At 42.7% G+C, this 11,819-nt stretch overlaps 1 protein-coding gene and 2 non-coding genes across 3 annotated transcripts; 1 reads left to right on the top strand and 2 right to left on the bottom strand.

Annotated features, from left to right (window-relative positions):
- Positions 1 to 657: 657 nt before the first annotated feature.
- Positions 658 to 798, top strand: LOC123748663 (U4 spliceosomal RNA). The gene has a single exon (XR_006771795.2). It is a non-coding gene; the product is annotated as a U4 spliceosomal RNA (small nuclear RNA).
- A 955-nt stretch (positions 799 to 1,753) lies between these two features.
- Positions 1,754 to 3,833, bottom strand: LOC138365836 (uncharacterized). Its single transcript, XM_069326405.1, has 2 exons — positions 3,393 to 3,833; positions 1,754 to 1,783 (listed from the first exon to the last, which is right to left on the bottom strand). The coding sequence occupies exons 1-2, from the start codon at positions 3,831 to 3,833 to the stop codon at positions 1,754 to 1,756; spliced, it is 471 nt and encodes a 156-aa protein (XP_069182506.1).
- A 5,614-nt stretch (positions 3,834 to 9,447) lies between these two features.
- On the bottom strand, positions 9,448 to 9,587 carry LOC123748662 (U4 spliceosomal RNA). Its single transcript, XR_006771794.1, has one exon. It is a non-coding gene; the product is annotated as a U4 spliceosomal RNA (small nuclear RNA).
- Positions 9,588 to 11,819: the final 2,232 nt, after the last annotated feature.

Raw genomic sequence — 11,819 nt, 5'->3', positions numbered from 1 at the left:
AGAAGGATCAACGACGACAACACCAACCAACCCACAGTCTATAATAGTATATACTTTCCTAAATAAATTATTATTATCATTATTATTAAGTCTCCGTGGTGTAGTGGTAGGACACTCGCCTGGCGTTCCGCGAGCGCTATGTCATGGGTTCGTATCCTGGCCGGGGAGGATTTACTGGGCGCAATTCCTTAACTGTAGCCTCTGTTTAATGCAACAGTAAAATGTGTACTTGGATGAAAAAACGATTCTTCGCGGCAGGGGATCGTATTCCAGGGACCTGCCCGAAACGCTACGATAACTAGTGGCTGTACAAGAATGTAACAACTCTTGTATATATCTCAAAAAAAAAAAATAAATAAAAGTTAAAAATTATGATTTCATACGATACTTAAGTTAGTCCTCCAAACTTCTGCGCGATTTCTTACATGAAATGATCAAGGAGCGGAGACCGTGCAGAACAATTATGACATCAACAAGTGTCTAGTAATTTATTTAAACATATGTATGATGATTAATACAGGCAAAAGTATCGTAAATATTAATATAAGAATGAATTTATATGAAAATGAACATGGCAAATATATGAATATAGAGTACATGTGAAATAGTGTGGTCCACAGTGCTCTGAGGCTGGTGTTCATAGCCCTAATACTCGCTAGCTTTGCGCAGTGGCAGTATCGTAACCAATGAGGTACATCCGAGGTGCGATTATTGCTAGTTGAAAACTTTAACCAATACTCCGCTGGGTCGGCGTGTAAAAGCGTCGGCTACGGCAATTTTTGTTAGCCCGTTCAAGGGCTTCAATATGATACAGTTGTCTCACTTTTAGAACATTTAATAATTAAGTTTTATGTTATATTATAAATCTATTATGTTATAGATCTTACGATACCTCGCTGACTCCACATAGGCAGGAGACGAGATTCACATACAGCATACTTGTGGTAATGTCTACGATTCCTTAAGGGACAATTTAACTTAACCTAAAACCATATAATTATATCAGACACGTGTTAACTTGTCAGTACTTGGATCTAATTACATGGAACTCCAGAATATAACCAGGATCCAAACAAAATTACACTTTTTATTTTGTTTATATATACTAAAAAGCTAATTTTTATTTATATATACTTGTAAAGCCATTAGCAGCATAGCGTTTCGGAAAAGTCCTTAATCCTAATTTTTTCCCCAAAGATGACCAGCAAAATCGTTTAACAACCAGATACTCTTTCACTGCTGGGTGAACAGAGGCTACAGTTAAGGATTGGCACCCAGTCAGTCCTTCCCAGCCAGTATACGAACCAAGGCCATAGCGGTTGCGAAGCGCCAGGCGAGTATTATTATTAACATCTATATTGACAAAATTAATTACAATTTTGCCTAATCTGAGGATTTCGATTAAGTCTTATTGAAGTGAGGATAATGCTGGTATTCATTGTCACGCAGGACAGAGGGTCATAACATAAGACAATAGGTCTAAACTGTAGGCGGAAGTACATATATATCATGGTTACAATCAATGTTTTAATGTATGGATATGTGAAAACAACTTTCTCTCGTGCACTGCCACACAAGGGCAGGGATGGGTTCATAAGTGATGCAGCTTAAAAGTAATATAAATAAAAATTGTTCTTCATTCTTTAAAATGGACAAGTAAATTTTTGGTAAATTGTTAGGATGTCGTTCAGAACACCTGGGTCAATAAAATAGTTACACAGTTGGTGGTACAAAAGGCCAGGTCTAAAGTCCTTTACGGTTTCTCATTCAACAATATAGTGTTCTAGTGAATACATTAAAGGTTTATCACAGAGTTTACAATCTGAGTATTCAGGTAGTGGCACAGCCTCACTAACCTGCCAGATGTGTCTATAATCAAGGCAAATTCCCGCAATGACTACATCACATTGCCTGGTCTGGTTACTGTGCTGACCATACAAATACCTAGTATTACAAAACTTGTCATAACTTTTAATACTGCAGCTTTCAGGTCTCTGGGCATTTCTTAGTTCTTCTAAATCTGAATTAATTTCTTTAATTTGTATGTTTCTAATAATTGCTTTAGATAGTCCAAAGTCATAATCAATGTTTTCTTTCCTGCAAGCCTCATTGGCCAATCGATCTTCAAAGTCATGTTTTCCAACTCCAACATGGGATGGGATCCACACAAATTTTATACAAGAGTTATTATCATTGGCAAAAATTACATTCCATTTAATATTACAAGCTACTTCCAACATACATTGTGATGGGTTATTTAAGGACTGCAGAGCACTTTTAGAGTCACAGAAAATAACTCCACCACTATTGAGCTTAAGGTATTCAGTGGCTAGATAAATGCCCAATAGCTCAAAGCAATAGCTTTGAAAGTAGATTAGTTGTTATTGTTATAGATTCAGCTACTCGGAACAAGTTCCAAGTAGCACAGGCTATGGTGAGCCCGTAACTTACCTGGCACAGGAGCGGGGCAAGTAGCACGGGCTATGGTGAGCCCGTAGTGGACTTACCTGGCACAGGAGCGGTGCTGAGTTATTATTCGATTGATTGATGAAGATTAAGCCACCCAAAAGGTGGCACAGACATGAATAGCCCTTAAGTGGTGGCCCTTTTGAGCCATTACCAGTATCAATAGATGATACTGGAGATCTGTGGAGGTGCGGCTGCACCCTGCATGACGGGAGATGTCTCCCGTCAGTTATTATTCTGTTGTTTTAGATTCAGCTACTCGGAACATAATTCCCAAGTAGCACGGGCTATGGTGAGCCCGTAGTGGAGTTACCTGGCACAGGATCGGGGCAAGTAGCGCGGGGTATGGTTAGCCTCGTGAGTTATTATTCGCTACTCTGCTGCTTATATGCTCGGGCAACACCTCATTGTTCTCCAAATGTTGACAGGAATATTAACTGGAAGTAGGGAAAGGTTTGAGTTCCATAACTAGTACTAAGAAGAGCTTTGCTTCTCTCATTAGGCTAATGCGTTTGGAGCGAGTATATTATTGGGATAATCTACTCACTACAGAATTTCCCCTCCCAGGGGATGAAAGGAAAAAACACTTGATCAAGGAACCTAGCTGGTCGGTGAATTGTACGCTCTGCACGAGTTGTATAACCCTCAAAGTTAACTTCCTCCTCTTCGCTGATGTCATCTAAATAGGGTCGTAGGGTGGGATGTCCCACTGGATCGTCCGTCGTTGTAGGATCAGGTGGTGGTGCGGCTGGTAACTGGGGTTGTAGGATGGGAGGTCGTACAGGATCGTCCGTTGTCGTAGGTGGCGGTGCTGCTGGTAACTGTGGTCGAAAAGTGAACGGCGTTATCGGCGGATGTGTCTCTGGAGGGATGTCTGGGGCAGCGTCACAATGTGCTGGTTTAAGGCGGTTGACGGAGATGTTTACCCGCTGTCCTCGGCGTTCAATGGTGAAGAACTTCGGTGTTCGGGAAACCACTTTAAATAGTCCTTCGTAAGATGACTGTAGAGGGCGTCGAACAGCGTCGATTCTTACAAACACGTGTTCAGTTGTGTGGAGCTCATGAGGCACATATGTAGCACGAGTTGTCAGTTGGCGTAGTGGTGTAAGCCGAATGCTTGCCATGGCCGCCCGTAATTTCTGGACAAAAGTGGGGTCTGAGAGTGTGATGAGTGGCGTCGGGGTTAAGAATTCGCCCGGAAGCTGCAGGCTAGATCCGTATACTAAGTCTGCTACCGAGAATCCACTGCCGTCCTTCGTGGGCGAACGAATGCCAAGCAAGACTAATGATTGACTGTCGATCCAATCATCAGGGCGTGCTTGAGCTCTTAGGGCGGCTTTTAATTGTCTATGAAAGCGTTCAACCATTCCGTTCGACTCAGGGTGGTATGCTGTGGTTCGGTTGCGTGTGGTGCCGAGAAATTCCATAAGTTCCTTCTATAGATATGGTTCGAACTGTCGTCCTTGGTCGATGATGATGACAAAGGGGCTGCTAAAACTGGCGACCCATCCAGGGAGGAAAGCCTGGACCACTGACTCAGCTGAGATGTTGATTAATGGGATTGCTTCCGGCCATCTGGAGGTGCGATCGATGCAGGTGAGTAGATAAGAACATCCTCTTGCCGACGGTAATGGTCCAACGATGTCTACATGCACCACCTCGAAACGGTCAGAAGGTAAAGGGAACTAATGAACAAATCCACAAGGGCCGTGACGAGGATTCGAACCTGCGTCCGGGAGCATCCCGGTGTAGTAGTGAGTTTAGTGTAGTAACGGGAACTGTTGAAGAGGGCTTTTTGTGCGACGATGTGTTTTCGCTCGCTAGCACTGGAGACATGAGCAAGTCCATCGTCGAACATCGGAATTGATTCCTGTCGTATGTATGACAAAAGAAACTCCGTTAGTAGTTTCTGGGAAGCACATACTCCTGGGTGTGCTAGGGAGTGAAATGTTAAGAATGTATTCCAGCGAAACTGGGCAGGAATGTTGGGCCTAAGTGCTTCCGTCCGTAAGGTGTCACAGATTATACTACCGCCACCTTCCATGGGAATCTCGATGAACCGGAGAGCTGTGTCAGATGTCCGTAATCGCTGCAGATCAGGGTCTTCCCGTTGGGCCTTGCAGATTACACAATAGTCCACCTGAGCTGGGTTTTTCACGACGTGGTTTATGGTGGGTCGAAACAGTGCATCGGCTATGACATTATTAGTTTCTTTGACATGGCGGATATCCGAGATAAATTGGGAGATAAATGCCAGGTGGTTGGCTACTCGAGGAGAGTGAGCATCACCCTTGGCCGCCAGTGTATAAGTGAGGGGTTTGTGGTCTGCGATGATGTGGAAGTTCCGCCCTACGAGGAAGTGCCGGAAATGTTGTATGGCTGTGTAGATGGCGAGCAGTTCCCTATTAAAAGTGCTGTACTTCTCTTCAGTGGGTGACAGGCATACTGAAAAGAATGCAGTTGGGCACCATTCTCCTTCAATGAGCTGTTGTAGTACAGCACCAATAGCTGTTTTTGAAGCGTCGGTAGAAAGATTGGTGGGAGCGTCAGACACTGGGTGTGCGAGTAAGGTGAATTCCGCCAGCTTGTGTTTTATGTCTGTGAATTCTGTCTCTGTCTGGGGAGTCCATTCCAAGGGAAGACGGGACGTGTGTTTCCGACCACGTAAGAGGTCGTATAAGTGTCGCAAGATGTTCGAACAATGTGGGATGAATCGATTATAAAATTTCACCACGCCAAGAAATTCTTGCAACTTCTTTGGAGTGGATGGGCTCGAGAATTCCTTGATTGCCTCGATTTTCTTCTCTAGTGGTTGGACCCCTGCTGCTGACACACGGTGTCACAAGAAATCCAGCTCTGGAACATGGAAAATACACTTCTCAGAGTTGAGCTGCAAGCTGAAGTTGCACAGACGGGTGAGGAGTCGAGGTGTAGCAGATGTTCTGTTGGTGATGTACTGGCCACCAGTACATCGTCAATGTAGGCGTAGCAAAAAGGAAGGTCCTTAATTACTTGATCGATGAAGCGTTGGAATGTCTGGGATGCATTCCGTAGACCAAAAGGCATCCGGACGAATTCAAACAGTCCAAAAGGTGTTGTGATCGCAGTTTTCGGAATGTCTGCTGGTTCCACAGGGATCTGGTGAAATGCCCCCACAAGGTCAATTTTCGAAAAAAAAAACTGTTGCGTTGCTCAATCCCTGTGAGAAATCCTGGATGTGTGGTATTGGGTAGCGATCCGGCAGAGTACGAACGTTGAGAGCCCTGTAGTCCCCGCAAGGGCGCTATTCCCCTGGGGCTGTTTTCGGGACCATATGGAGAGGTGAAACCCATGGACTATTCGAAGGGCGGATTATTCATACCTCCTGTAGCTTGTTGAATTCAGCACGTGCTACCGCCAATCGTTCTGGTGCCAGGCGGCGTGGTCTGGCGAAGGTAGGTGCTCCCGTTGTAGTAATGTGATGTGTAATCGTATATTGAACCTCTGGTCGAGGGCCGGCGGGTTGGGTCACATCTTTGAATTCATCCAGGAGTGCTTGAAGTTCCGTAGATGCGACTGGAGTGACGCTGTTAACCTGTGTAGAGGTACTAGGAGAGGCTCGAAGTACTGCACCTGCGGGATCCACAATAAGTCGATGGTGTTGCAGGAAATCCCATCCAAGAATGGGTCGTTCCACATCCGCTATGAGGAAAGTCCACGTAAAGCGACCCTGAGAGGCGAAATTGAGAAGCAGGGTGCGGGTCTCATATGTACGGACGGACGTACCATTCGTGGCACGTAAGTCCAAACCAGGAGTGCGGGTTGCTTTGACCAGTGGGGGAGGCAACACACTAGCTGCTGCATCTGTGTAAACGAGGAAACGGCGTTTGGTTATGATGTCAGATATGTAGAGCAGTGTAGTGTTTGAAATGGCGGGGTCACTGGCCGTTAACAGTCCCCGCCGAAGTAGTTTCCCGACATAGGAAAAAATTAAAGAGCCCTACAGTTGTGGGCTTGGTGTCCGAACCTCTGGTGGTAAGAACAAAACTCTCCTCGGTGTTTTCGCTGTCGCCTAGATCCTGATACTGGATTCGCATTGTACGTCCTCCCTGGGCGGAAGAAACGCCGGTTTTGGAGGACGTCGAGTTGTTGGGTGTCTGTGGTCTGCTGTGTATCACTGAGGTGGTACAGCGTAGCGTTATCAGACGTCGTAAGAAGCCGTAACTTACCTGCTAGTGTAGCTAGCTGGGCTAATGGGGTGTCGTCAGCCATACTGAATAGCACCCGTTGAATGTGTTTTGGACAGAGTTGTATCCAGAATGATCTCACAATCTCGCTGGGGGCTGGACCAGTTTCAGTAAGCATTACATACTGAATATGCCGCAGAAGCTGGGCTGGTGTTTTCTCTGCTAATCTTTTGTCAGTGAGCAGTTGGTCCCTTTGTTTAATGCGGCATTTCATCGCTGCCTGTAGAAGAGCAGCTTTCAATGCGGTGTACGTCCTGGTGTCTGGTGATGGTGCGGTGATGACAGCGGAGGCAGTGTGCATAGCCTCCGAGGAAAGTGTTGGCAGGGTACACGCATATCGGGCTTTCTCAGTCGTAATTTCGTGAAGGTCGAAAATAACCTCCATCTGCATGAACCAAAATTCTGGTTCAACTGCGTTGTATGCTGGAAACCTGGTAGATAAATCCATGACGAAGATTTAGTTTGCGACTAGGTGTTCTCTTCACTCACTGGGTCACCAATGTAACGGTTCTATTGTTACGTAAAGTATGGTGACAATAAACACAGACACTAAGAGAATATATATATTTGGTCGAGTATACAAAAGTATGCAGGTGATACTTTGGCGGGCAATGGTGTGAGTTGAGCGCACTGAGAGTCAGTACAGTATCTCGCAAGTGTCAGTACAGTATCTCGCAAGTGTCTTAACCCCGACGCCACTCATCACACCCTCAGACCCCACTTTTGTCCAGAAATTACGGGCGGCTATGGCAAGCATTCGGCCTACACCACCACGCCAACCGAAAACTCGTGCTACATATGTGCCTCATGAGCTCCACACAAATGAACACGTGTTTGTAAGAGTCGACGCTCTCTATAGTCACCTTACGAAGGACCATTTAAAGTGGTTTCCCGAACACCGAAGTTCTTCACCATTGAACGCCGAGGACAGCGGGTAAACATCTCCGTCAACCGCCTTAAACCAGCACACTGTGACGCTGCCCCAGACATCCCTCCAGAGACACATCCGCCGATAACGCCGTTCACTTTTCGACCACAGTTACCAGCAGCACCGCCACCTACGACAACGGACGACCCTGTACGACCTCCCACCCTACAACCCCAGTTACCAGCTGCACCACCATCTGATCCTACGACGACGAACGATCGATCCAGTGCGACATCCCACCCTACGACTCCAGTTAGATGACATCAGCGAAGAGGAGGAAGTTAACTTTGAGGGTTATACAACGCGAGCAGGGCGTACAATTCACCGACCAGCTAAGTTCCTTGATCAAGTGTTTTTTCCTTTCATCCCCTGGGAGGGGAAATTCTGTAGTGAGTAGATTATCCCAATAATATACTCGCTCCAAACGCATTAGCCTAATGAGAGAAGCAAAGCTCTTCTTAGTACTAGTCATGGAACTCAAACCTTTCCCTACTTCCAGTTAATATTCCTGTCAACCTTTGGAGAACAATGAGGTGTTGCCCGAGCATATAAGCAGCAGAGTAGCGAATAATAACTCACGAGGCTAACCATACCCCGCGCTACTTGGCCCGATCCTGTGCCACGTAACTCCACTACGGGCTCACCATAGCCCGTGCTACTTGGGAATTATGTTCCAAGTAGCTGAATCTAAAACAACAGAATAATAACTGACGGGAGACATTTCCCGTCATGCAGGGTGCAGCCGCACCTCCACAGATCTCCAGTATCATCTATTGATACTGGTAATGGCTCAAAAGGGCCACCACTTAAGGGCTATTCATGTCCGTGCCACCTTTTGGGTGGCTTAATCTTCATCGATCAATTGAATAATAACTCAGCACCGCTCCTGTGCCAGGTAAGTCCACTACGGGCTCACCATAGCCCTTGCTACTTGCCCCGCTCCTGTGCCAGGTAAGTTACGGGCTCACCATAGCCTGTGCTACTTGGAACTTGTTCCGAGTAGCTGAATCTATAACAACAACAACAAAAATAACTAGTCTACTTTCAAAGCTATTGCTTTGAGCTATTGGGCATTTATCTAGCCACTGAATACCTTAAGCTCAGTGGTGGAGTTATTTTCTGTGACTAAAAGTGCTCTGCAGTGCTTAAATAACCCATCACAATGTATGTCTGAAGTAGCTTGTAATATTAAATGGAATGTAATTCTTGCCAATGATAATAACTCTTGTATAAAATTTGTGTGGATCCCTTCCCATGTTGGAGTTGGAAAACATGATTTTGAAGATCGATTGGCCAATGAGGCTTGCAGGAAAGAAAACATTGATTATGACTTTGGACTATCTAAAGCAATTATTAGAAACATACAAATTAAAGAAATTAATTCAGATTTAGAAGAACTAAGAAATGCCCAGAGACCTGAAAGCTGCAGTATTAAAGTTATGACAAGTTTTGTAATACTAGGTATTTGTATGATCAGACCAGGCAATGTGATTGCCTGGTCTGATTACTGATAGCTTTTTAGTATATATAAACAAAATAAAAAGTGTAATTTTGTTTGGATCCTGGTTATATTCTGGAGTTCCATGTAATTAGATCCAAATACTGACAAGTTAACGTGTCTGATATAATTATATGGTTTTAGGTTAAGTTAAATTGTCCCTTAGGGAATCGTAGACATTACCACAAGTATGCTGTATGTAAATCTCGTCTCCTGCCTATGTGGAGTCAGCGAGGTATCGTAAGATCTATAACATAATAGATTTATAATATAACATAAAACTTAATTATTAAATGTTCTAAAAGTGAGACAACTGTATTATATTGAAGCCCTTGAACGGGCTAACAAAAATTGCCGTAGCCGACGCTTTTACACGCCGACCCAGCGTGTATTGGTTAAAGTTTTCAACTAGCAATAATCGCACCTCGGATGTACCTCATTGGTTACGATACTGCCACTGCGCAAAGCTAGCTAGTATTAGGGCTATGAACACCAGCCTCAGAGCACTGTGGACCACACTATTTCACATTTATTTATTTATTTATTTATATATTTATTTATATATATACAAGAAGGTACATTGGGTTTGTGAGAATACATTGGATAGTACAGTAATTACATTCTTGTAAAGCCACTAGTACGCGCAGCGTTTCGGGCAGGTCCTTAATCTAGCAGATAATTTTAAGTAGGTAATTTCAATCAGAATTGATAAATGAAAGATACATTACAAGAGAAAAATGAGATGAGAGAGATAAGTATGTATATTAAAGCACATTGTTATATTAAAGCTCTGATTGATTACATTGACAGCTTGATTAGTAACTTAAACAAGATTAATAGACACCATACAGCAGATTGACAGCACATATAAGACAGCAATGATCATAATGGTAAAGATGTTCAGAATGGGTACATAAAGATTGGGAGACTGGGTAGCAAAAGATACAGATAAACAAGATTTATAAACACCATACAATAGAATGGCAGCACATATAAGAAAACAGCAATGATCTCACTGGTAAAGATGTTCAAATTGGGAACAAAAAGGTTGGGAGATTGGGTAGCAATAGATACGGTGCAATTTTAAGGCAAAAAGAGAAAAACTATGAAGATGAAATTAGATACTTTTTAGTATTAATTTTGAATGATGTAAAAGTTGGACAGCTTTTCAATTCAGTAGGGAGTGAGTTCCATAAACTGGGTCCCTTTATAATAATAATAATAATAATAATAATAATAATAATAATAATAATAATAATAATAATAATAATAATAATAATTTTTATTTAGGTAAAGGTACATACATAAAGAGATTTTACAAAGTTTGTTGGCTTTATAGATAGAGCTAGTACATACAATGCCTAAAGCCACTATTACGCAAAGCGTTTCGGGCAGGAAAAAACACTACTGACTAAAGCTTAAAACTAATGGGTAAAAATAATAAAATGTGTTGAGTACAAATAAAAATAGAGGTAAAAGAGGGGGGAACATTGTTTAAAAAGCAGCACAAATACAATTACAAATTATTACAGAAAATTACATTCAAACAGCGTTGAATTGAAAAAAAAAAAAAAAAAAAAAAAAAACATACATGGGTTGACAACAGAGGGGTAAGGTAGGTTACAGGGAATTTATTAGGTATAGCTTCGTTTTTAACTTAAACTGGTTGAGAGAGGTACAGTCTTTAACATGGTTGGGAAGGTCATTCCACATTCTGGGCCCCTTGATTTGTAGAGCATTTCTGGTTTAATTAAGTCGTACTCTAGGAATATCAAAACTGTATTTATTTCTGGTGTGGTGCTCATGGGTTCTGTTACAACCTTCTATGAAGCTTTTGAGATCAGGATTGGCATTATAGTTTAGCGTTTTATATATGTATAATACACATGAGAGAATGTGCAGTGACTTAATGTCTAACATATTCAGAGATTTGAGTAGGGGTACCGAGTGATGTCTGGGGCCAGCATTGGATATTGTCCTTATAATGTACTCTACGTTCATGTACTCTATGTTCATATATTTGCCATGTTGATTTTCATATAAATTCATTCTTATATTAATATTTACGATACTTTTTTCCTGTATTAATTATCATACATATGTTTAAATAAATTACTAGACACTTGTTGATGTCATGTAAACAATAATTGTTCTGCACGGTCTCCGCTCCTTGATCATTTCATGTAAAAAAAACGCGCAGAAGTTTGGAGGACTAACTTAAGAATCGTTTGAAATCATAATTTTTTAACTTTTACTTAATAATAATGTAGCGAGTAGATTATCCTAATAATATACTCGCTCCAAATGCATTGGCCTAATGAGAGAAGCAAAGCTCTTCTTAGTACTAGTTATGGAACTCAAACCTTTCAATACTTCCTGTTAATATTCCTGTCAACCTTTGGAGAATGGTGAGGTGTTGCCCGAGCATATATATATAAGCAGCAGAGTAGCGAATAATAACTTTACGGGCTCACCGTAGCCCGTGCTACATGGACACTTCGTCCTGAGTAGCTAAATCTGAAACAACAACAACGAATAATAACTACGGGAGACATCTTCCGTCACGCAGGGTGCAGTCGCACTTCCACAGATCTCCAGTATCAGCTCTTGATACTGGTAATGGCTCAAAATTGCCACCACTTATGGGCTATTCATGCCCGTCCCACCTTTTGGATGGCTTAATCTTTATCAATCAATCTAT

This window comes from Procambarus clarkii, chromosome 2 (genome assembly GCF_040958095.1).
Source record: "Procambarus clarkii isolate CNS0578487 chromosome 2, FALCON_Pclarkii_2.0, whole genome shotgun sequence".
NCBI lineage: Eukaryota > Metazoa > Arthropoda > Malacostraca > Decapoda > Cambaridae > Procambarus > Procambarus clarkii.
This window is presented reverse-complemented; position numbering and strand designations above follow the sequence as displayed.